Source organism: Mesocricetus auratus, unplaced genomic scaffold (genome assembly GCF_017639785.1).
Source record: "Mesocricetus auratus isolate SY011 unplaced genomic scaffold, BCM_Maur_2.0 Super-Scaffold_100018, whole genome shotgun sequence".
NCBI lineage: Eukaryota > Metazoa > Chordata > Mammalia > Rodentia > Cricetidae > Mesocricetus > Mesocricetus auratus.
The window spans coordinates 49,663,116-49,688,750 of NW_024429199.1; the positions used below are offsets into that span (position 1 = coordinate 49,663,116).

Sequence of the window (25,635 nt, forward strand, 5' to 3'; positions counted from 1 at the left end):
GAAGTCACAAGAAGGTGTCAGATTCCCTGGGACTGTTGTCACAGGTGGCTGTGCGTCATTATGTAGGTGCTGGGAATTGAATCCAAGTCCTCTGGAAGAGCAATCAGAATTCTAGACCACTGAGCCATTCCTCCAGCAACAATTTTTAGGAGACAAAGACATTAATATTGTAACTTGGATTTAGAACCCCATGTTTTTATATGCAATTTAAGAAGCAAGTGAATTTTTAAAGTTATTATTGGCTTATACTTTGATGAACACACTAGACATACAATTGTAACGTTTAATTTTAATAGCTGAAAGGAGGCCAATGAGATGCCCAAGCTTGGCAGCCTGAGTTCAATCTCAGGAACCCACGTAAAGGTGGAAGGGAAGAGCATACTCGGCAAAGCCGCCCACGGAGCTCCACATTTTCACTGTGGCATGGATATCCCTCTCCAAAAGGATAAACATCTAAACAAGCTCAAAGAGGCAAGCATAGAAGTGATAGGGAAAAAAAGCATACTTTTGTGTGTTGTTGAAGTTTATCTAGTATAAATAAAATCCAAATGTTTCAACTTTAATAATTTAAATGTAACCACTACAAAGACAGTATCAATAAAATATACACAAGAGAAAAAGGAAATACTTTGAAGCATTTTGTTGTAAGAATTGACTAAAGACAAAGGAAGAGCATATGCAAGAAAGGAGAGGAGAAAAGCTAAAACCCATGGAAGAAAAGTACATAAATAAGCTCCCTCCTTATCTATAATTACCTTAAATGCAAGTACATTGAACTCTGCAACAACAACAAAAGGTAGAGATTGAAAGAACAGATTAAAACAAATGATCCATCTATATGCTGTCTACAAGAAACTCATTTTAGATACAGAAGCATGAATAAATAGAAAAGGAAAGAAGATATTCCATACAAATAACAACCAAAAGTGAGTGGGGATGGCTCAGAAAACTAGACTTTAAGATGTGTCAATGACACAAGACACAATGATACAAACATGCACAATCATCATTGAAACCACTAAAATAAATATATGAAACAGAAATAGAATTAAGAGGAAAAAATTGACAATAATAGGTTTCAATGATCTCCTGCCTTCTCTCATCCCCATTGGCAGATGAGAAGTGTGCAAAGGACTTAGACAACATAGTACACCAACTAGATCTAGAAGACACAGAAAATATCAAACAAGAGTATGTGCAAATCTCAACTATCCAAGAAGTGTGCTCCAGAATAGACCATTTGTTAATTACATTTCAGTATACTGAAGAAGGTAAATATCAAAGTATCCTCTACTGTTTCCATTTCCTAGCTATTAAGAATTGAGTAGCAATGAACATAGCTAAGAAGTATCAATGGAGTGGGACGTCTAGTCCTTTAGGCGCATGCCAAGAAATGGCACAGCTGGGTCACGTGGTAGATTTTAGCCCTTTGAGAATTCTTTACCCCCCACACACACATTGTGTCCAGATTCCTTATCTATTGTTTTGTTGAATTTTGCCATTATGACTGGGTTAAGCTGGAATCTCAGCATTGCTTTGATTTATATTTCCATAATGTCTAGGTATAATTAAAATTCCTTGAGATATTTCTTAGTCATCTTTTTCTTCTTTTGAGAATGCTCTGTTCCAGTCCAAGGCCAAGTTTTTGAACAGGTCATTTTTTGTTGTTTTTGTTTGTTGTGTTCTTTAAATAGTCTGGATATTAATCTTTCATTAGTATACAGCTGGCAAAGATTCAATCTCTGTGGGCTTCCTCTTCATCCAGTTTTAGCTGGGCATAAGCTTTTTAGTATCATGGAGTCCCACTTGTCAACTGTTGGCGTTACTCCTTGGGAAAATGGGGAGTCCTACATCTGTGTCACACAAGGCATGGTCCGTGTTTTCTTCTAGCAGTTTCAGTGTTTCTGGTTTCATGTGTCAGTCTTTGATCCATTTGGAGTTAGTTTTTGTGCATTTATTTTTACAGTGACTCTATAATATATCTGAAGAACTGGAATTGCACTCTTTCCAGCATTCTTCTTTTTGGATTGTTTTGGCTATCTGGGGTATTTTGTGGTTCGATGTGAATTTTAGAATAGTGTTTTCTAATTCTGTGAGAATGAGGTGGGGATTTTGATTGACGTTGCACTGAATCTGTAAATAGCTTTTAGTAAAATTTTCATTTTCATAGTATTTATTCTATCAATCCCTATGCATGGAGTGTTTTTCCATTCCTAGTATCTTTCTTTATCTCTTTCTTCACCATTTTCACTGTGGCGGTCTTTCACTTCCTTGATTAAGTTTATTTCTAAGATGCTTTCTTTTCTTCTAAGCTATTGTGAATGGGATTATGTCTGTAATCTCTTTCTCTGTGTACTTATTGCTGGTGTATAGAAAAGGTTTTTTTTTGTACAAGTTGATTCTGTATCCTGCCATGTTGCTGGATTTGTTTACTGTTTCTAGAAGTTTTCTGGTAGAATTTTTAGGATCTATAATATGCAATATCATGTCATCTAAAAATAGGGACAGTTGGACTTCTTTCCCTACTTGTATCCTATGAAATATTTCTTGCTTTATTGCCCCAACTAGTACTTGAGCACAGCATTAAAAGGAGTGAGGAGTGGAGACATCCCTCTCTTATTCCAACTTCAGTGGGACCGCTACAAGCTTTCTTTAGGATGATGATGGCTGCAGGTTTCTCGTATGAAAGTTGGCTGTTGTTCGGGCAAGGGTAGTCAGACAAGGTTAGTGCACTGGATGTGGGGCCTGAGCCGGCCTCGGCAGGCTGGGGAAAAGGAATGGATTGGGAGAGTCAGGAAGACTCGTGGGACTAGATCCCGGAGAAGGACGTGGGAGATCTGACTGAGTTGTACAGGTCCTCCCCATCAGTCTATCGGCAGCTTTCTGGAATGACAATCTTTCAGACTGACATTAATGAGCCTTTGCTTTCTTAAGTGAATAACTGATATCAGTGAAATTGTAGCAAGCATGGTTACGCTCTACGGGTGTCCAGGAGAATCTAAGGGAAGCACAACAGACCTAGCAGTGGCAGGAATTTCGTGTGATTATTAATAAAAGGCAGAGTTGTGATAAACATTTGTTGCTTAGGCTTATGTACCTTCAAGTTCAGCTTAGACAACTTATTTTAAAATAGAAGGATCAGCTAAGACCTGTGGATGATACTTGAAGAGTTTCAAAACTATATCCAACAGTATTCAGAAGACTAAAAATAAAGGCAATGCTTAAGAAGCAACTTTTAAAGAACAACAAATTGCACAGCTTAGATGCCAAAAGTGAATGAGATTTTCAAAGCGTTGATAGTAAGTTTACAGAAATGGAAAATTTACAACAAACCAAACTTCCATTCGTGTGGGATGAGAAAAAAAAAAGACATACATTATCAAATATAATATGTAACTTTAAAATATCAAGTGTAACTTCAAAACATCACAAAAAAATGAAATGGTGCATTACGAGAGAAGGGAAACAAAGGTGAGACAGAAAAGCAATGACCCTGCCCCGGGTCTGAAGTCTCTAGAGACCTGGCAGAGCTGGTGGCCTCCCGTTTACTTTGATTCCTTCTTCTCTTTCTCTTTCTTCTGCATTGTCTGAGCTCTTGGAGAATCTTGTAGACGGTATTTTGATTGTATTTATTCTTCTTTCCCAACTCCTTTCAGGAGCACCTCTGCTTCTGTGCCCACCCAATTCCCAAAAACAAACAAAACCTCAAGTGCTGCCCACACACTCTTAAACATGTGGCCATCCACTGAAGCATGGCTGACCTGCCAGGAGCTGCAACCATACAGGAAACTGACTCTTCATCTCCCTGTAACTGTCAGTTGCCCATAGCTCCTCAGCTAGGGGTGCTAGGTCTCTGACCTCCCAATTTCAGACCTGGGGAAGGTCTGCGTCTAGGAACCACTTCCTAAACCACCACTCATTCCTTGCTAACCATGCTCTGAAAATATTAGTGTTAGGTTAGACTGCACAGTGATCATGTTGTTGGTAATGTGTTTCTTGGCATTGAAAACTAATAATAAAATTATCTTTGAGTCATTGCTCCATGGGCATCTTGGGCGAGCTTCCCTGCTTTCTGAATCCCTGGCTTGGTTCAGCTCTGGCTATTGTCCTGTTGTCTATAGCAACATCGCAGGACTGGAGGAGCGTGTGATAGCGCTGGTGAGAGCGAGCTTGTAGTGACTGCCCTTCTGGCTGAAAAGAAATGGAACATCGGGGCCAACTCAGCAGGGACAACATGGACATGTAGCAGCACGGATAAGATGTGCACAAGTCACCAAGACTGCCCTTCCCTGTGTCTGCGGTTTTCACTTAGTGAACATGAAATGAACAGGTAGATTCAGAATGCAGGCAGCTGTGGCACTCACTGCCAGCCACATAAGTGTCCAGGGAGAGAGACGAACACAGCCCAACACATTTGAAGGCGGCATCATGATATGATGTCAGAAAGTTGGATGTCCTTAAAAGGAGTATACATAGTGAACAAGGAGTGCTTACCAGGAATGTTAAGTCAGTGGAACATTGTATTAATTACTTTTCTCTTTGCTATGATAAAACACCATGACCAAGGTAACTTACAAAAGAAAATGTTTGATTAGTGTGCAGTTTTCAGAGGTTAAAGTCCATGATGGGGATAACAAAGGCTCGCTGAGAACTCATTTCTCAAACCTCAAAGCACAATGGGAACGGCACCACACTCTCGAAACCTCAAAGCCTGCCAGTGACACGCCTCCTCTAGCAATGGTTCCAAGTCTTTCCCAAACAGTTCCGCCAACTGGAGACCAAGAGTTCAAACACATGTGGGGTTGTTCTCAAACCACCACAAATTAAGAAAAAGGAAAGAAAGAAAAAAGTTCATCTGATACAGTATAAAACTAAGTAAAGCACAGACCACATGATCATCCCAACAGAACAAAAAAACATTACACACAAATTAAACCTACTTGTGATTATTAAAAAAAAAAAAACACCAAATAGACTAGCAATAAAGGAGTCTTCCCTGCACGAGACCAGGCCAGGCATGCAAAACCCCACAACTTAGGCAAAGTCTTGGTAATGTCCACTAAAACCAGGAATGCAACAAAGTCAGCTGCTGTTATAACTAGGGAAATTAATAGAGAAATACAACTCATCTGGAGTGGGGAGGCTTGAAACTTACTTTCATCTGGGGTGGAGATACTTGAAACTTTCAGATGATGGAATCACATGTACATGAAAGAAACAGTCAAAAACTATTATATATAATAAACAAGTTCGGCCAGATCACAAAGATCATTATGTAAAAATTAATTTCATTTCTATTATGATTACACCTCAAGATCATTCTAAAATTAAATCTTAAGATATCAGGTGGAAACAAGAGTAATACATGGTATTTGTGGCTGAATTTTATTTTCTCTCCCGTGGATGTAAGTATAAACACACACACACACACACACACACACACACACTCCTACCTATACATACTCAGAAAGAAATACAGAGAGCTTCCATAGTGGTCACTTGGCTCAGTGCTGCAGAGTCGTTATGTTTTTTCCTTGTGCTTGTCTGCCCCTCTCCTGCTGTTTCTTGTCTGTCTGTCTGTCTGTCTGTCTGTCTGTGCACACCTCCCTCCATGTATTTATTTTGTTGGATGGGGGTTGAACATAGATACTTTCTGCCTGAGCTACAGCCCTCAGTTCTTTAAATTTGCTAACTTGGGCTGGCTTCAATTCCTGCTTCAGCCACCAAGCAGCTGGAATTACAGACCTAATGGCCACACCTGGCGTGTTTACTCTATTTCCTAAAATAGCATGCCTTCCTTCTTTTTAAAATTTGGAAAAATGAAAAAAAATCCAACAAGAGATAATGTCTCTAGAGTTATAAAACAGGAACCTCACTAGTTTTTAGTAATTGCAGGTTATGTTTCCATAAATGACCGCATATGGAGTGATTTCTATTAAAGACAGACTGTTTTATCATAGCCAAACGGTATCAATTAAGTCCAGGCTCTGACTCTTTCCTTAACCTGTTCTTGACCACAGTGAGCACAAGGGACCCGCACTTGCACAAGTCTGTGCGATGAGTGGTTTATCTGTGGGACCCTGTTATTGCAACTTCTCCCTTCACATGAGTAAAAGCATGCTTGTCATTCTTATAATTCACAAACTTCATTAGCAAAGTTCAATAATAGAACTAGATGTGTAACTGGAATCCTATGTGCTGAGACGAACAAAAATGCTGCAAAATTTAGTTGAGATAAATTTTCAAGTTGGGTTTATAAATCACTTACGGAGAAATTGAGCAGAACTAAAATTATGGTCCAACTGTCACATTCCTACAGTGTGACCACAGTGTGCTCAGGGCCGGAGGCCACAGCAGTGAGTGTTTGCAGACCTGGGAGTTTTGCCAGACCATCAGGGACAAATATCCTCGCCAGCCAGATATTAGATCAACAACCATTAAACATAATCTGAACCATCTTCCATGGCCAAGGCTCCAGAGCTGAAATCCAAACAGTCGCCCCGCCTCTGCGCGTCCACGTGCGGCACGAAGCCCTAGAGGCCCCTGGGAGAAACTCAAGGGCCACGCAGAGGGCAGCACAGAGCCCAGTGACTGACAGTGGAGACCTGCCTGGCATTTATCCCTCCTCCCCACATAATGTGCAAAGCTGTTTGTTCAGGAAGAGCCCCACTCCCCCCACCCCAGGGTCCCCTACTGCTCTGCACCTATACATGTCACACAGTGTGGTTTCAGAAAACTGTGCAGGATCTCAGCCACGCACAGATCTGACTCATGGATCCCTGGACCACTCATGCTGCATAGTTGGCTCCGCTGTGTGCAAAACTGCTAGGGTTTGCTGCTCATCCAATAGGACTGTTCTAAGATGGGAGATCAGAGTCCTAGGGACTGTTTTTGCTCCCTCCTCCCGCCCTCTTCATTCCCTCCCTCCCTCTCTACTCTGCAGAAAATCCAAGAAAAGAGATGCTCTGGTCACCAAGTTTTCCATGTCAGAGGAGTAAATTCTGTGATTTAAAAACACATCTCTAAACAATATTGCAGGTTTCTTTACGGAGCACATGACCACACCCCCCCACGTACACACAGACACACACACACAGACACACACACATACACACACACCTCCTTGCTGAGGTCAGCAGTGTTTCTGAACCCACAGAGTCTGCATCTCCCCCACACAGCAGTCCCCTCTGCTCACAGCACTCAGCGAGCCCACCCTTACTGTACCTGCTCACATGCTCATGGTTTGCTTCCCACCAAGCTCCGGGGAAGCTCAGATCCCACTGTCTTGTGAGCTCTGGTTTTCAGCACAGTTAAATGAGCTCTCTCCACTGTAAGTGACTTTCTCATCCGTGACCTTCCAGCTCCTGTATTGTTGTTGACTTTCTTTTCTTGGCTTGTTCCTGCTCTCAGACTCCACGTATACATGCATGGTAAAAGCTAGGAAGCAATCCAGTTTTGGGGAATCAGGGACAGCGTTCAAGCTTCCTCTTTTTCCCACTGGAGTCCAGCCATGATGGTTCTTTCTCTAACCCATGTTTTGTACAAAAGGCTGCCGTGGCGCACACCTGATGTGAGCAGCAGCACTGTGGACAAGAAAAGAGCCTGTCAAGTTATCAAGCCCATCCTTCCAGGGGGCAGGAACTCGTGTGCTGTAAAGCAAGGCTCACACACCAGGTTTTGCTCTTCTGCTGTGGTCTAGAGTTGACATCAAATGAGCCGACAGGAAACCGCGACAGGTCCATGTGACATCAGGGGCTGATCTACCCATAAGTGACAAGCGTGTCCCCCTCTGTGCAGCTGTGTGTTTAGACAGAGCACACATGACCTGTAGTAACTGATCTTGACATCAATGTGCAGGCCCTGGACACCAGACTGCAAATTGTTTTTCTTTCTTATGGAAATATTTAGCAAGATTTCTTTATTCTTAAGAAAACTACACCATGCCATCTTTGTTTAAAGTCAGAACACAATCAATCAAATAGGAATTATATACTTTTAATTTTAACGAAAGTGAACATCTCTAAATACCTGTTTAAATCATATGAACATCATTTTTAAATAATTTTACCTCTTGAAAATCTGTTTTGATTAAAATGTTTTTCTGTATTTTTTCTATTTCATATAACTATCCTTTACTGGTTAGGGCTTTGAGTAACAGAGAGTAAAGATAAGATGAAGCCTGAAGGGAGAAAAAATGAACACCAGGAGTCGGTAATGTGGACCTCTCTGGGGACACACTGACACAGCACTCACGGTATACCTATTCCAAGACCACACTGACACAGCTTTACCCGGGCCACCGTGTGACCTCACTCCTAAGTTTAGTGTTGTACAGGAAGTGTTCTTCTAGCTCTAAGTAGAAGGAAGAGGCCTGTCCCACGCAGCTCTTTAGGAACTTGCTGAAGAGCCAGCCTATCTGCACACCCCACATGTGATAGTCACACCATTCATATCCATTCACTCACATCAGACAAAGCTCAATTGCATGGCTTTTCTTTATCTATCTTGCTGTGATACAGGTGTATTTAGTAAGGTCAGGGTTAAGCGTCTTCTTTCATAATGTGCTATTTGGTGTGAAAATTCCAGCCCTTACTCTGACAATACTTTAGACCAGGCCACCAGTGGCAGATGGACATACCCCAGAGCTGCAGAGGGAGCTGCATAAGAGGGGTGCAGCATTCTGACAGAACTCAGGTCTGTATCACGGGACAGTAGACCTGAGAAGTTTGGAGGAGACTGGAGAAAAACAGTGTATGAAGGAGCTGGGCCGGGCCCACTACAACACTGACAACGATGATGAACCCTTCCTAGGGGATGCGCGTGGACGTGGGGACTGAAGGCTGGGGCCCGCGGCATGAGCTGGGAGACCACAGCAAGAAGAGGAACACAGGCACAGCAGTGCAGATGAGTCGCCATAAGATCTGGTTGTAGCACTTTCTAAATTAGTGATTGATGGGGGAGGGCCCAGTCCCTTGTGGGTGGGACATCCTTGGGCTGGTGATCCTGGGTTCTATAGGAAAGCAGGCTGAGCAAGCTAGGTGAAGGAAATCAGTAAGCAGCACCCCTCCGTGGCCTCTGCACCAGCTCTCACCTCTGGTTCCTGCCCCGTTGAGTTCCTGTCCTAACTTCCTTCAGTGATAGATTGAGATCTGCAAGTGTAAGCCAAATAAACCGTTTCCTCCCCAACTTACTTTTTGGTCATGGTGTTTTGTTTGCAGCAGTACAAACCCTAACTAAGAAAACACATCTACCACAAATCATGGAGACAATGATGACCCACAAAGAACCACAAATCTCTTCTGGTAATAGTTCTCAAAGGCAAAAGTGTGTTTGTGTGTGCATGTGCATGTGTGTGTCTGTGTCTGTGTGTGTATGTATGTATGCATGCATTATTGTGTGCATGTGTATCTGTGTGTATGTGTGTGACTGTGTGTGTTTGTGTATTGTGTGAATGTGTATGAGTGTGTGTGTGCACGTGTGCGTGTGTGTCTGTGTGTGCGTGTATGTATGCGTGTTTGTGTGTATGTGTAAATGTGTGTATGAGTGTGTATCTGTGTGTGTGCGTGTATGTGCGCGCGCGCGTGTGTCTAACTGCCCTGATTGCATACTCCGGTACACTGATGGCAGGAGGAGAACAGGGAAGAGTGGACAACCTTGTCTTTGTTTTCACCTGCCTCTCCCTGTCAACTATGATGTCGGTTGAGAGTTTTGTATGGATCACTTTAATGGGGTTAATGGATCTGTTCCAGTTTGTTGATGCTGTTGAAGGTATCAGGGGTAAGTTTTAAAATGTTACCAAATAACTTCTTTGTATCTGTTGAGACAACATTTTTTTGTTTCATTTAGCTGATGTGATACATTACATGTATTAATTTTCCTTGTTAAATCAGCCCTGCATTTCTAAGATAAATCAACTAGCTCACATAAATACATAGCAATAGTCCTTTACATATATTGCTGAACTGATTAACTATAATTGCTTGAGGAGTTTTGCATCCATAGTCATAAAAGACATTGGTCGTGGTTTTCTGTTCTTTGGGTGTCCTCTGGTCGGGGTCAGAGTAATCCCAGTCTCACAGAATGACACAGTGTGTTCCTCCACTCCGGCAGGCTGGGAAAGTGTGGGGGAACCAGTGCTTGACTCAGGGCTGGGTATTACGACAATCCAAGAATTTCTCTAGCTAAATGTTTTTTGAGGGAAGATTCTATATTACCAATACAGTCTCTTTAATTATTGTAAATCTATTAAAATTTCTATTTATTCTTGAGTTGATTTTGGTGACTCTTGACTCTTGACTAGGAATGTGTTCATTTATCTAAGTTATGGCACATAACTTCTAAGTTCATATAATATATGAACATATGGCACGTATGTTCACCTGTAATTTCCTTATTTCTGTAGGGTTGGTAGTGATGTTCCATCTTCATTTATAACCTTGATCATCTTAAGTCTTCTCTCTGTTTTATTGTGAGAACCATATCTTTCAATTTTCCACTTTGAGAATTTCTTATCTCCTAACATCTGGACATACAAATTTGTCGGACAGATAATATATGAGTTTTTTATTTTTTCATCTCTATTCTGAACTGCTTAAAGTATAATGTTTTTTTAAAAAAAAACAACAATGACTTATCCAGAAGTGAAGTGAAGAAGTTTTCACAGTAAGACAGTGAGCTGAGCTACAGGCTGTTGTGACGGGGCGGGAGCAGTGCCAGCTCAGGCCTGCAGGGGCCTCGGTGGCCTCAGCCCTGAGATGAGCAATCTCCAAATGCCATGATGCCATGTGACCTCTAGTCATTCAAGTGGAAGGTAGTACTGCCCGTTTTAGGGCTCACCTTTCCTTGTCACAATTTCCTGTAAAACTCAAAGGTCCATTGCTAAACCCAATTAAAGAGCATTGGGTCCACATAAGAATACCAAGAAGTGTTCCAAACCTTAAGTTCAGCAATGGGGGAAAATAGGCTCATCTACCATAAATTCTCCTCCCCACTTCTTTGTTATCTCTTATAAATAATAGAAAACCAAAGACAAAATTAAAAAGCAATGAAGAATGTCCAGTAGTTTGCCTTATCCAAGGAAATGAGACTGCGCTGTTGCCCCGATGGACTTAATAGGGCTCAGCCCAACTGCAGTTTGGCTTTAAAGCTCAGGCCAGCAACTAAATCATGTACTGTTTGCTGGGCTCATGACCACCCACACTTGAGCACTGCCCAGCATTCTCTGAAGTAGCATGCTGCAAGGCCAGGAAGGCTAGGAAAGGGCCACAGAGGAGGACAAAGGTAACGCTGGAGGGGTCTAGCACACCGCACTAGGAAATGCAAGTACTGAGCCACTGCGCCAGAATTTGTCCCCGTCAAGCCCAAGCAAGACCTTCCCACGTTCTTTAATTTAAAGGAATTAAGACCAGTGACTTACACACAAGACTAAGGGGTGCCTTTACAGCAGCATGCCCAGAAGCTGCAGCATGCTTGTCAGATTCCAGCCCTGGAAAATAATATAAGTTGTCCTCTGTGCCAGTAAGAAAACAAATCCTCGAAGGGAGCAAAACTTGACGTTCTGGGATAACCGCTCACATAAAGGGAAAACCTTTTGTGGTTGCTAACTATAAAACTTGCTTTCTGAGCAAGAGGTTGTTTTAAGAAACCAACTGTAGCATGACACCAGGGCCAATATCTACCATGCAAACTGCACAACACCACTGTGTTTAGAATACCCCTTTACCAGCTACTTAAGTCCCTGCTGGTCCAGATTTCCATCTCCATTCTAAGGGTTGGAAACCATCAGTTATTAAATATTTGCAAAAATATAATTTCCAAACTACGTCAATTGTTTTTATGAACCTAACTGTGGCCACAATAAACCTGGCTATTTGTAGATATCTGAGGTCTCCCAGTTAATGTGAGAAACTAATAATGAAATTGGCCTTGTTCGGAAACAACTAAGTAAAACACGAGTATGCTAGGAAACATGGACCTCATGACCCTTCCATAAAGGTCAAACTCAGTCAGCACAAAAAGTATATATCGGAGTCTTTTTAAGTCAAGTAATATTCCAACACTTGCAGCTGGGCCACAGAGAGTGGTCTCGGTCGAGTCAAATACCATCTGAAGTCCCACTGAGGATCCAAGATGTAGCAATACAGATCCTTCGCTTCCTTTTATAGTTTTGGGTAAATCAAGCAGTGTAGATGGCTTAGTTTACACACCAGGTAGCTTGGGTCATGGAACATCCCCATTGAATATGCTACATGGACACACAGCAACGCCTTCTATACTTGTGACTTGTAGATCCGTAAGATACAGACTCACCGTGCAGTCCTGGCCCACACACATGATGCCAACCCTCTCGTGAGACAAGGATGCTAGCCATAGCAAACTCCAGCTGCTGGGCAGAGAAAGGAGGAGGGAAAGCAACAGAGAGCAGGCAGAGGTGTGCCAAGAGCCCAGAGAATCTGCAAGTTGGGTAATGGTGACCTAGGAAAGGTGTCAACAAGACTAAATGAGGAATCTGGACTATGAACTAACACTATGGACAGGAGTATATAAACTGCTTCTTGGTAAAGTTACTTTAAAAATGAGCCTCAACTTTTGTCAGTTGTCAACATTGCTGAATTATTACTAAGCAGAATGACATAATCAGTATTTTCCTCAAGATACATAGGGTTTGTAGGTGTTTGAGATCGGAGAAGATAAACATAGAACAAGATCTGAATTGACACAGGCTGGGTACAATATCAAGGCAACCATCTGCAGGGGGAATCCTCTCAAGGGAGCAAAGGGCACTTAGCAAACTCCAGACACACAGAGTCCTAGCCTATGGTACAAGTCTAGGGGCACTGGCTGGATGGCAAGGTCAGAGGCCTGTGACCACGGGAACCATGGGTTCCAAGAACAGAAGACAGAACACCCTTTCCTACAAAGTACAAAAAGAGTTGGAGAAAGCAGCCCTCACTGAGGGTGTGTGCAGCACCACCGTGTCCTCAGTTTCTGTGAACTTCCAGGATCCCACTCCAAGTAAACAAAGCTAAATATCAGTTGGGAAATAAAAGCTAAATTACCAAAAAGAAAAAAGGAGGGAGGAGCAAGTAGTTGCTCCAAAGCTCAGAAGCACCACTGTTTACATTCAGAGCACCAGAAATGCCTACATGGTGTGTTCCAAAGCAACTTTACATATAAAGAAATCAACATGTCATTTCCTTCCAGGCACTACAAAGACAGCAGCTGGGGGACTGGCTCCGCACCGTCTGTCCCCAGCCTGTTTTCTGTACGAATATTATCTCCACAGAGCTGCTGCTGGCCAGGATCTCTGGAAACCACGTACCAGAGTCCCCTGTCCACACTGACTGTTCCAAGACCTCTAGGGGCTGCCTAAAGCCACAGATAGCACAGAGCCCTATAATTCGGTGCATTTTCCATCTTAACTAAGCATTTGGCCGCAAATTCTGCAGCCTGAGGTACAACAACAAAACCAGTACAAATTTCTTTTTCCTTCTTCACAATCTGACAGATAGGGAATCTGTTCTTATATAGCTCTCAGCAACGTCAGCATTTTGTCCCCGTGAGCCAAGAGCTTACACCAGCTTTTCACTGAGAGGGAGGTCCTCTCTCTGGTCAGCTGAGCTCCTGTCGTCACTACTCTTGTGCTTTGGGGCCATTATGGAGTCAGACAAGGGTCCCTCGAAAACGAGCACTGTGGAAGCTCCACATAGCAGACATACTTACTATGAAGTGTAAGTGTCCAGTGAGCAGGTAGTGAACACAGCGTGGGACGCTCACTGGACAAAGGGCTAGTGAATGCCCTGGGTAAAACAGTAAGACAGACAGCCCAGAACACTCAAAAATGACAAAGAATTTAAATAGTATGACAGACAGCCCAGAACACTCAAAAATCACAAAGAATTCCTGAAATTTTTCATCTAATATTTTTGAATCATCAAATATAAATGATGAAACTGTGGGTATATGGGAACTACTGTTTTGTGATAATGTATCAAAACAGGATAATATATTATCTACATAGCAGACGCTCAGCAGAACAAGTCAGAGGTTAAAATCTTCAGGGAACAAGCCCCACAGTACTGTGAGATTTACTTCCATCTCCATGGTAACCACTGTGGGGCAGGAGTTCTTTGTTCTTAAAACCCCTAAGAGCATTCATTTGTCCTCAGCAGGCCTGCTGTTGGGGAAGTAACCAGTTGCACCTGCTGGGGGCCTGTTAGAGCTTAAAGACCAGGAAAGGGACCTGGCAACTTCAGCCCCCAGCTAACCTGTCCCGTCCAGATGTAGGTGTGAGACGGCTGAGCCCAGAGTCCAGGCTCATAGGATAAAAACCTGATCACAGGACCACAGGAACTCAGTGCACCACAAGAGGACTTTCAGTATGGTTCCTCAAACATTACACAACTAAACCTTAACAACAACAAAAAAACTACAAGGCATACAAAACTCCAAAAGTAGTTTCAACAAATTTAGCAACACCAGAAGCAGATTCCACATGGTAGGGATTTTGGAATTAAAATAAATTGAGTTCTAAAAAAAAAAGAGCAACTAAGATTAGCGTGCTAAGAGCTCCATTGAGTAAGGCAGTCAGCACGCAAGAATAGAAGTGCAGTTAGTTCAAGTAGAGCAACAGAGTCAGGGAATATCCAGAAATAAATACTGGAAGTCAAGACACTTAGAACAGAAAATCCCAGGAGTGTGGGAAGACATAAGCTGTGCGACTCCAAATGTGTCATGGGAATACTAGAAACGAGAGAGAATGGGGTAAAAGGTGTGATTTGTACCAAGTGACTGGGAATTTCCCTACAGCAACGTCAGGAGGTTCGGAGAACTCATAGAGAATAAACACCCACAAAACGGCAGCTAGGAACAGCATTTACAAAATGAAGAAAGTCAGAGAAAGAAAAAAAGGTGTGCTTTACCTGCAAAGAAAAGAAGATAACAATTAGAGCCAATTCTCAGAGACTACGAAAGCAAGGAGACAGTGAGGTGAACCATTTCAGGTCTTAAGCAGGGAGAGGGAAACCTATCATTCAGTACCATGTGAAATTCTCTAAGAAAAAGTAAAATATTTTCAGCGGCCCCCATCCCCGCCAAAAGGGATGGATTTTGTTTCCAACAAACCCTTCTCTCTAAACTCCTTCCCTGAGAGAAGCTCTTTCAGCAAAAAGAAAATGATTTGGAAATGCAGACCCATGTAGAGATGGGTATCAAAGAGAAGAAACTGGAGGGGAAATAAAAGCTTCAATAATTGACAGACCCCCACCCCTTTCCCCACAAACAAAAAACACAAAACAGCTGTGTTTAAAAGGGCGACAGTGCATTTGACTATGTCTGTATAAATGTAGTTGTCAGGGAAATGACTGAAAATCGAAGGCATGGAGGAATCACAGGGTGGGGGTCCTGTGACTGTGTGCTCACTCACAGCAGCCATAAGTTAGCTTGCTCTATGTAAAGTTAGTAACAAATGCATGATCCTCTTGCGTCAACCTCTGGAATGCTAGGACTACAGATCCTGGGTGCAGCTGCATGCACTCTTAAATCCGATAATACTTCATCAAAATAAAATCTGACCGTCTTTTAAGTGTGATGGAAGACGGGTGTGAACTGCGGAGTCTCCCCGGCTCACACCGGGAGACTGTACCTGAGGCGCTGCTGGGTTGAAGGCCACTTCGGTAACCGTGTCTGTGTGCCCCGCGAGACGATACAGGAAGCTGCTGGAGCCCATTTCATACACGTACGCCTACGAGACAGGACAAGCAGGTGTTGGAGGCTGGCGGGACTGGTGGCCGGCTCCAAACTCTGGCTCAGGTGTGGTCTGTGGCTGACCCAGGACACAGTGACGGCTGACAAGCCTGACACAGTGCCAGCCAAGTCACAGAACTGAGCCACAAAGGCCAGCTCACCTCTAAGTGCGCTCAGCCTCTCTACTTCCTGTCTAAGTGCGCTCAGCCTCTCTCTCTACTTCCGGTCGAAAGCCCGTGGCACCCTCTCAGCAGTCTGAATCGAGTATTCACCGTTGATGACTGATATACTTAGAAAGACACGCCCTTTGCATGCCAATCCTACTTTAAATCCCACGCTAAAGGAGAAGAGATCACATTGTCCCTGCCACGAGCCTGAGAAAACGGGGTACATTCAACTCAGAATATGAGTAATTTGCGTGCCGCCACCGCCTTTAATCCCAGCACTCGGGAGGCAGAGGCTGGCGGATCTCTGTGAGTTCGAGACCAGCCTGGTCTATTGAGTGAGTTCCAGGACAGGCTCCAAAGCTACAGAGAAACCCTGTCTCAGAAAACAATAATTAATAATAATAATAATAATAATAACCAGAGTTATTGTGCTGGCCATGTTGTTAGTTACTTCTCTCTTCTCTGTTGGTGTGACAAAATACCATAACCAAGAGCAACTGAAGGGGAGAAAAGTCCATTGCAGCTTAGGGTCGCAGTCCACATGGCAGGGAAGGCATGGCAGCGGGTGACAAAAACAAGAAACCGTCTGGCTCTGTCTGTCCCTACCTCACTTAGGAGTTTTCCGCTGATATTCCTAAGTTAGATGCATCTGTTCTATGAAGCATGGGGTTTTCATATCGATTACTCCATGCAAAGAAATGCCATGATGCTCTCTTTAGATGTTTGTGATTTGAAACAGGTACCATTGTGTCTTTCTGATCTTTAAGAGGAGGATCTTCTATGAAAACCAGTCCTTTCCACTTCATTTTTCTTTGGGAGAGGATTGCATTAAAGCCCTTTCTTTGGGAAATTATAATGTATGTGAGTTACTCAGGTGGGGTTTGTTTATGCTAAGACCTTGCTATAAGAGCTCAGGTTGGCTTCAAACTCAGCAGGGCTCTCCTGCCTCAGCCGCTTTGTCCTCACATGACTCAAAGCAGACGTGTCTGTAGTTCAAAGTGACCCTATTCACCCTCTGACAGGACACTAATCCATTCCTGCGGGCAGAACCTTGTCGCAGGGGCCATTAAGTTTCAACGCGGATTTTTTTATATATATATAAGCTGTAGTATTTTAGTTTATAACTTTTTCTCATCAGTGTTCATTTTCTACATGAAAATAAACACACAGTTCAGGAATGTCTCAGCAGGCTCCATAAAAGGAAGGTGGCTGTGAATTATTTTCCTTAGATTTTATGCTTCTCGATATCAAGGACTAAATCACATGACAAACAGACACGTGATAGACTGTGCAATGAAGACAATGCGTTTATAAGTCAGCTTAGTGTATTGGCTTTGGGTAGAGAGCAAAGGGAGGGTTTTTTTCCATATTTTCCTTTCTTATGAACTTCCAACTCCTCCTTCAAAATTTGGCTCATGTTAATTTTCCCCATAATTTCTTCTGACTAAATCATTAACTATTAAAATCTCAGCTTCCTCACGTTATGCGGGTATCTCTTAAATCACATTATACTATGTGTTCACATTTCTTATTCTTCTAATTTAGAAGTCTTTCTAGATAGGAATAATTTCTTATATGCAGCTCAGTGCCTGGTGCATACAAGGTTCTCAATAGATCTGCATAGGTCAGACCCGAGGCTTCATACCCATTCCTACACACAATGAAGGAAGAAAGACAAAACCTTCATTTGTTTTATGTGTATACTTACTAAGTATCTGTCACATAGCAGGCAAAGTGAATACAGAGTTACTTTTCACTTTGGCCAATGCCCAAGTCCTTATTATATTTTTAAGTCCATTCTGCTGACTTAGCCTCTAGTAATCCTTTGATTAAACTTCAGGCACAGTTGGCAGATGTTCTTTCATACAGCACCATAGTATTTACCATGAAATACTCTACAACAGTGGTTCTCAGCCTTCCTAATGTGTGACCTTTAATACAGTTGCTCATGCTGTGGTGACTCCCCCAACCACGACATTATTTTGTTGCTACTTCATAACTGTAATTTTGCTGCTGTTAAAAACCGTAATATAAATATTTGCTATACGGGATATCTGATATGCAACCCCCAAAGGGGTCATGAACATGGGTTGAGAATCATGGCTCTAAATGCTGTCTGAAAAAGTAGAGGATGGATATCACTCTCACTCCAGTTTGACAAAGGAATAACCAAGGCACTGGACCTCCTCGTTTTGGTGGCAGTGGAACAGTATGATACTTTCAAATGCCAAACATCCCTTTGTGTAAAAAGCCAAAACACTGATATATAATACCATGAACAAAAACAACCAGTAAATGTCTCAGGACACACTTCTCTTTTCTTCTGTTGCCTGAATGCACAGTGTCAGGTACAAAGAGCATGGCGGTAGACAAAATAGGAAGTGTAGGAAGTGTAGTTAGTCAATGATGTATAAGTCTTCAGAGGCTTTATATTAACCTTTGCAATTGTTTCTAAAAGTTTGGCAGTATTCCAGAGAAACAAGCAGTTGTTCCAAAGAATAAAGTGCCATGCATATTTAAAGTCTTTTCTTTTCGAAGCTAGTCATTTTTCCCTAGGATTTTGTTGACCATTGACCTTCTAAATTTCGCACCTACTAGAGAAAGAATCAGTTGACCATGCATTAGTCTTGGCATCTTAAGGCCAAGCTTGTTAACAGTGGGGTCTTGTCTCCTCCCGTGGAAGCCTGAGCTCCTTTCCGAGATTATGTTGCAAGACTGGGGTAGACCAAGGAGGGCTGGGGCACTTCTCTGTCCCCCACCGGCACCACAGAAGTCATCCCTCGGTCAGGCCCAGGCTCTTGCTTGGGCACCACCATTTTTGTGCCTCATGTGACCCTCTCAGAATGGATTTTTTTATGAGGACACTATAGGAGACAAACATCCAATTCATTAAACGACCTTTCAGGTGACCGAGGGATTTGAGGCACTCAGTGGAGGAAGAGGAAGGGGCTAGCACAGTTTCCAGCCAAGGAGCACCAAGACCTCACAAGGGGGCTAGCCTCCTCTGTGGGATTAGCCTCCAGCTAAGTGGCAGTACATGGCCCTGGAACACTTTAAGACCTCTGTGTTCCAAATCTGCAGGAGGTGGGGATCTGGCATGGAGGAAATGTGGTGAGGAAGAGCAGCAACTGCATTGGGAGAAGTGTACAGCTCTCTGTGCAACCCAGTAGAAATGAGGACACCTTTGCACGTGAGCCCCACTATACAGATTGGTATCTTCACCTTGTCATTCCTACACCACACGGTACAGTCGTTCATGAAGTGCATACCCACTGTCTAGGATAACTAATAAATGAGGAAATATGAGTGATGGATAGTAAGTGTGTATTGTGATTCAGTAAAAACTGAGCCTTTCTAATGCTGGGTGAGTTTCTTAAAATACTGTCAGTCTTGACATAGACTTTTTACCCCAATATTCAACGGTGCTGAAGGTCTATTTGATAACACCGCCTAGAAGTCCTACACGTGGAGGAAGCACACATACATACGTGTCTGTCCTCTGCACCACAGCCCATGAGCCTTCCACAGGGACTAAAAGCAACTCCACAAGGGTAAGAGCGGTTTGGATGTCCTTCGAAGCGCCGTACGCACCTGAAGGGCAGAAAGGAACAGCTGAGCAGATAACAGGGCTGCTACGTCTTAAGACAAACTAGAAGACATCAACATGTGTGGTGATATTCGTCTAGGATCTAATGGATAAAGCTTGCCTGAAGATCAGAGTACAAAGCTAAGCACTCTAGCTAGCCACAGAAGCCAGGCAGTGGTGGCACACACCTCTAATCTCAGCACTCGGGAGACAGAGGAAGACAGATCTCTGTGAGTTCAATGCCACCCTGGGCTACCTGAGAGTGAATCAGTCTAAGAGAGAAACAGCTCACACAAAGGAGATCTCAGCACTTGGGATCCCACACCTTTGATCACAGCTCTAGAGGGGGATATAAGGCGGCGGGAGACAGGAGCAGTGCAGTCTGAGGTTTGGTGGAGACAGGATCGCCCATTTCGGTCTGAGGTAAGAACTAGAGGCTAGCTGCTTTGCTTTTCTGATTTTCAGCTTTAACCCCAATATCTGTCTCTGGGTTTTTGTTTTTCATGCTACAAACATGTTTTTTAGGTAATAGCTTAAGAAAAAAAAAACTTTCTTTGATGCCTGTGTGTGGTGCTGAGAATCAAACCCAAGGCTTTTTTTTTTCATGCTAGGCAAATACTTCCACTGAACTACATCCTTGAAAAAATGTCATATTGATAATTATTTAATGGTAGGTAATTGAAGAGACCTTTAAAATAATTTAAACTCTCTTCAAAACCATAAATTCCCAAAGATATAAAAGATGAACCTTTATACATGAGAAACATTAAATAAGCAGTTTCTAGTGATTATTATACATTTTCCAAGCAAATCTAAAATCATAAATTATGTAAAGAAACAACCCATAGCTTTTGGGGAGGTGTAGCATTCTATTAAGAGGTTTGAGTTTCACAACCATTTAGCACATGCTATATAAAACTTGCTCATTGGGGGGAAAAAGTCAATGATTTTAGTAGTTTTATTAAAAGGGGACCTAGTAGAGAAGGTCTTCCTTAGAAAGGCATCAACAAGCATGGCCAACACCTTGTGGGTACCCTGGGGCATGGCAAGACGGAACAGCATCCCTGAATAGTAGTCGAGATCTCAGTTAAACCACACGATTCAGGGTGAAGCGTTTATATTTCTTCTACTGACAAAGAGCAAAGGAAGCACACTGCTGCTTGTTGCCCTGTGACTATCTGTGTACCGCGAACATATACGAACACTTGCCAATTTCACGACACTGTGTGTGTGTGTGTGTGTGTGTGTGTGTGTGTGTGTGTGTGTGTGTGTGTGGACTATACAGTGATGGCTTATGATATTGCAATTACCAGAAGATAAAGGTTAACAAATAGTCACAAGAGGGAGATCAGACAGCCTAAGGTGAAGTACCATCGGTGTTACCCCCGGGGAGCTGTGTGAGCCCAGGGCTAGTGTCCAATGTAAGCAAGACACATGTGACAGGAAAGGGGGGGGAAAACATAGTGTGCACACCCTTCCTCACATCTCTGACTGTCGGAAGCCGTGTGCGACTGACCCTTGGGGAGCAGACTAGCACCTATGGCTTTTACCATACACCAAGTGATGGCACTGATTCTGTGTACAAGCCGCCAGTCTTCTCCAGAGCGCTCCTAGACTAGTCATAGCCTCGCAGTATTTGCAACCAGGATCGGGTTGCATTCCCGGCGGCTCAGTTCCAGTTTCCCCTGGGGCAGTGCTTCCATGCAGGCTGGCCTTACCCCAAAGTCCTCAGGTCCCACAGTCGGACCCCGTCACCAACAGCTGTGGTCAGGAAAAGATTATACGCCACCGACGGCTGGGTCGTAAATGATGATCCCTGTCATCAGAAGGGGAAAATAAGAGCTTTTTTAAAAACTTTTTACCTATCTGAGTTGGGAGGGGATGCATGCCACAGCAAGTGTCTGGACAGACCTCTGACAGCTTGCAGGAGTTGGTTCTCTCTTCCCTCATGTGGAGCCTGGGGATAAAACTCACGTCACCCTCAGGCTTAACCTCAAGTCCCTTCACCTGCTAAGCCATCTCGCAGACCCCAAGATGACAGTACTGGAGATCTAAAGCCAGAAGTCAGCATAACCTCTCTTAAATCCATAGCTTTCCAGTGGGACTCTAAACCTCTATGCAGCCATGAACAACATAGCAGCCTATGTAGATAACACACTGCACATGCAAGAGGGCCTCTGGAGACTACAGCCCGGTGATGTCGTAGCATCGCAGCCTGTGTGAGTACACTCTGTGACTAACGATGCAATTCTCAGAACACAACCTCAGGTTGAGCAACAGCATGATAACCAGCCAAGCACACTCTCCTCTTAATAATCAGTGTCTGTCTTCTCCACATTCAATGCCCTTGAGAGCCACAGAACTACAAAACAGCCACAGATAAAAAGACTAAGATGCTTACACACCAGCATTTTTCGGTATTGATGGCCATCTTTATTCAGCCAATTATCTGGGAGACAATGCACTCCTTAATGAGTACTTAGAGTTATTGGTCAGTTATCGCACTCTAAGATACACTGAGTGGGTGCCTTGGTGATGAAACACATGTGATCCCATGGACCTTGGAACCCCATGTGCCACTGGGAATCAGGGCTCTGCAAGTCCAGGCCTTGACATCTGATGACTCTGGTGGTCCCCCAGAAGAATGATGGGCCCCATCAGAGGATCCATTTGGCTCAAAACATTCCTCAAACACACTATAATTCATCAGAAGTCCATTCTCTTGCTCCGTCAGGATTACCTGAAATATTATGACCAACTTGTCCAAGATCTAACACTAATGCACAAACAGACTTAGCGGAGCCCATTCTACATGGAGAGACACCACACCCAGCGTAGATACAGGGGTGTGGGGATGGAGAGACGCCTTGGTCCTGCTCAACGAGATGATGGGACAGACTTAGTAGACTTCCTAGGGGAGGCCTTACCCTCTCCAAGGAGCAGATGGGAGGATGGGGGAAGGCAGGGGAGTGAGAGAAAAGGGAGGGAGGGGGAACTGGGATTGGAATGTAAAAAAATATTTTAAAAAGCTAAACTTACAGAAGAAAAAGATGGACCTAGAAGTCATTCTTCTTTTACAAGCAGGAAGCAAACGCTCACATTAAGCTGAGTGAGAACGAGCCTCACTCTAAGGGTTAACCATGCCAGACAGCACGTTGCACGCTTCTTCTGCTCTTCATCCTTTCAGCAGATGAGGCAGGCCCCATTCATAGCCAAGAAATCTGATACACGGTGGCCTATTCACTGCCTCACAGCTGTGAAGCTCGACTTGGTTCAACCCTGAGTTACCTGGCAGGAAAGCCTCAACTGGAGGATTTCCCGGAGCACGGACAGCAGACTGTGGATGGTGCACAGGTTGGCGAAACCTGTCGGCAGACTGTCCCTGCTCTGCAGGCAAAGCCAGCGTTGGCCCAGGCCGGCAGTAGACTCCTGATTCAGTGAAGTCGTCAGACAATAGGTAAGACCATGGTGCTGGAGAAGAAGCTGAGGGTCCTACATCTTGGCCCACAGGTGACAACAGGAAGTGGTCCGAGTGTCACACTGAGTGTAGCTTGAGCAAAGGAGATCTCAAAGCCAACTCCCACAGTGACACATTTCCTCCAACAAGGCCACACTTCCTAATAGTGCCACTTGCTGTGAGCTTATGGGGGTCAATTACATTCAAGCTACCACAGCAACCAATCTGCAAGCACTTCCTGCGCTCTGTCCCTGTGAGCACCCTCCTGGTGCCGCCCTGCTTTCTCTACCCTTTGTCCACATGCATAATCAGATGGAAACTGAGTCTGCGATCACACATTCTTCTGATGACAGTACGGGTTCCTCAGGCACAAGGACCTTGCTTTGCACTTATGTATACAAAGACACGTGACTGCCTTCCTCCCCATGGCTATTCGATGCAATGTTTAAAGAGAGAAAAGCCCACTTTAAACACAATATTACAACAAAATCTAATCTCCTGGGAGAGACCAACTACTGGAGATGCATATGTTGCGTTGGTTAGCACTTGTTTTTGTCTCAGCTGAGAACTGGATGCTCTTAAAGAAAGCGGATCCATTCTAAGGATGTTGTGCACTTACTCCTTTTTCACACATGCACACGAAACTGACCCAAATCCTCCCCTACTCCCTGAGATCTCTGCCCTCTGCACCTTCATGTCTACCTGTTCCCCACATCCCACTACGTCTAAGTGGTGCTGCCTCTGTGTCTACGGTTATGGGGCCATTCTTTGAAACACAGACAACCTATCAGCAGCTATAACCCCACAGAAAAATTACCCCCCTTCAGGCAGCCATTGGCTGCCAATACCCACCCTGGGTAGGGCATTACACGTCCCTGTCCCATCCGTGTTGGAGTATTAATTGGCTGGGTCTTGCTCAGGTAACCACAGCTGCTATGAGCAATGGCCATGTTGTGTCTAGAACACAGTATTTCACAGAACAACTTCCCATCCTCCAGTTTTTGAACTCTTGCTATTCCCTTCCCAAAATGTTCCCTGGGTCTTGGGGGCAGAAAGGAAAGCACGTGGCACAGATGCTCTGCTTGGGGTGAGCATTCAGTCTCTTGTTCTCAGCACTTTGACCAACCCTGAGTCTGTGCTGACTGCAACCCATTGCCAAAAGAAGTTTCTCTGACCAAAGATTAGACCATTAATCTATGGGTACAAACATAAACATTTACAAGGCAGTTCAATAACATATCCATTTAGGGAAAATAGCCTTAGTAGTTCCCCCAGGGCCTATGACATTCTGAGCCTTGGGCCTTTGTGACCAGCTTTATAGTAACCAGACCTGAGTTCCTCCCAGAAAGCAGGTGGTCACTCCCATAGCCATCATGCTACTATTGCATGGGGGGGTGCGTCTTACCCAGTGGGCTAGCATTAGGACATGCAGGGTCCACTACTGGATAGTTGGCCTGCACAGCACCTTACTGTGATAGATAACCAGCGGGAAGTTAGCTATCAAGATAGTTCCAGCTTGACTTATCAATATCCTACAACCGTAGCGTAGTGTCTTTAGCAGTGAGTCGCCATCTAGCTATGATGGGAAGCCAAAAGCAATGACAACAGCCTGGGCTAATGTGGGGCCTCTGAGGCCTTCTGACTCATGGGGAAGTATCCCAATCCTACCACTGAAAGACTGAAAGTTTTGGGCAAGCCTGAGCTACTTAATGAGAGGCTGCCTCAAAAATAAAACCATGTCTTTAGTTTACAGGAGCAAGCAAACAAAAACACGTGACAGGGAGATGGCTCAGTGGCTGTACTCCTTACCCTGCGAGCTTGACTACCTGAGTTCAGACCTCTAGAGCCCATGAACCGGCTGTGGGGACAGCTGCCTGTATTCTCCGCACTCCTGCAGTACAACTGGAGTCAGAGCTCCTGGAAGCTTGCAGGCCAGCTAGCCCACAGCACACAGCACAGGGACAAACAACAGACACCCTGCGTTGGGTAAGATGGAAGGCAAGGACTGCCACTCAAAGTTTTCCTCTGACCACATGAGTGCCATGGTACATGCACACACTCACACACAAACATGTGTATCATCACACACACACACACAGCTCTTTTTAAAATCAGCTTTTTTTCATGAACCTTACATGGCTTTTAGGTAACGAGTCACTCTAGGACTGTCCTGGTTGGTTGCTTTTGTTTTCGTTTTTGTTTTGCTTTGTTTTACCAACTTGGCACAAATTAGAGTTATCTAGGAAGAAGAACCTCAGTTAAGAAATGCCACCATCAGACCCTAAGAGAGACAGACATGGTCCCCGGAGAGGGGGTAAGGGACAGGATCTCTTGAGCTAATTGGGAGTATGAGTGGAGGGGAAAGAGAGCCAGGAGAAAGAGAAGGGGAGAAGAGGAGGGGAGAGGAGGACATGAGGGAGCAGGAAGATTGAGTCAGGAGAAGAATAGAGGAGAGCAAGAAAAGAGATACCATAATAGAGGGAGTCTTTATAGGTTTAAAGAGAAATCTGGCACTAGGGAAATGTCCAGAGATCTACAAGGAGGACCCCAACTAACAATCAAAACAATAGTCGAGAGGCTGCCTTAAATGCCCTTCCCCGATAATGAGATTGATGACTACCTTATATGCCATCCTAGAGCCTTCATCCAGTAGCTGATGGAAGCAGAAGCAAACACCCACA

At 43.9% G+C, this 25,635-nt stretch overlaps 1 protein-coding gene across 3 annotated transcripts in view; it reads right to left on the minus strand.

The window, feature by feature from the left end:
• Wdr27 (WD repeat domain 27) overlaps positions 1–25,635 on the minus strand; it is a 92,598-nt gene that overhangs the window by 22,658 nt on the left and 44,305 nt on the right. For all 3 annotated transcript variants that reach the window (XM_040758272.1, XM_040758273.1, XM_040758271.1), the window contains exons 22-24: positions 21,216–21,313; positions 19,400–19,502; positions 15,644–15,742 (exon numbers count right to left, since the gene is read on the minus strand). In XM_040758272.1, coding sequence (XP_040614206.1) covers positions 15,644–15,742; positions 19,400–19,502; positions 21,216–21,313 — 300 coding nt within the window. The remainder of the gene's footprint in view (positions 1–15,643; positions 15,743–19,399; positions 19,503–21,215; positions 21,314–25,635) is intronic.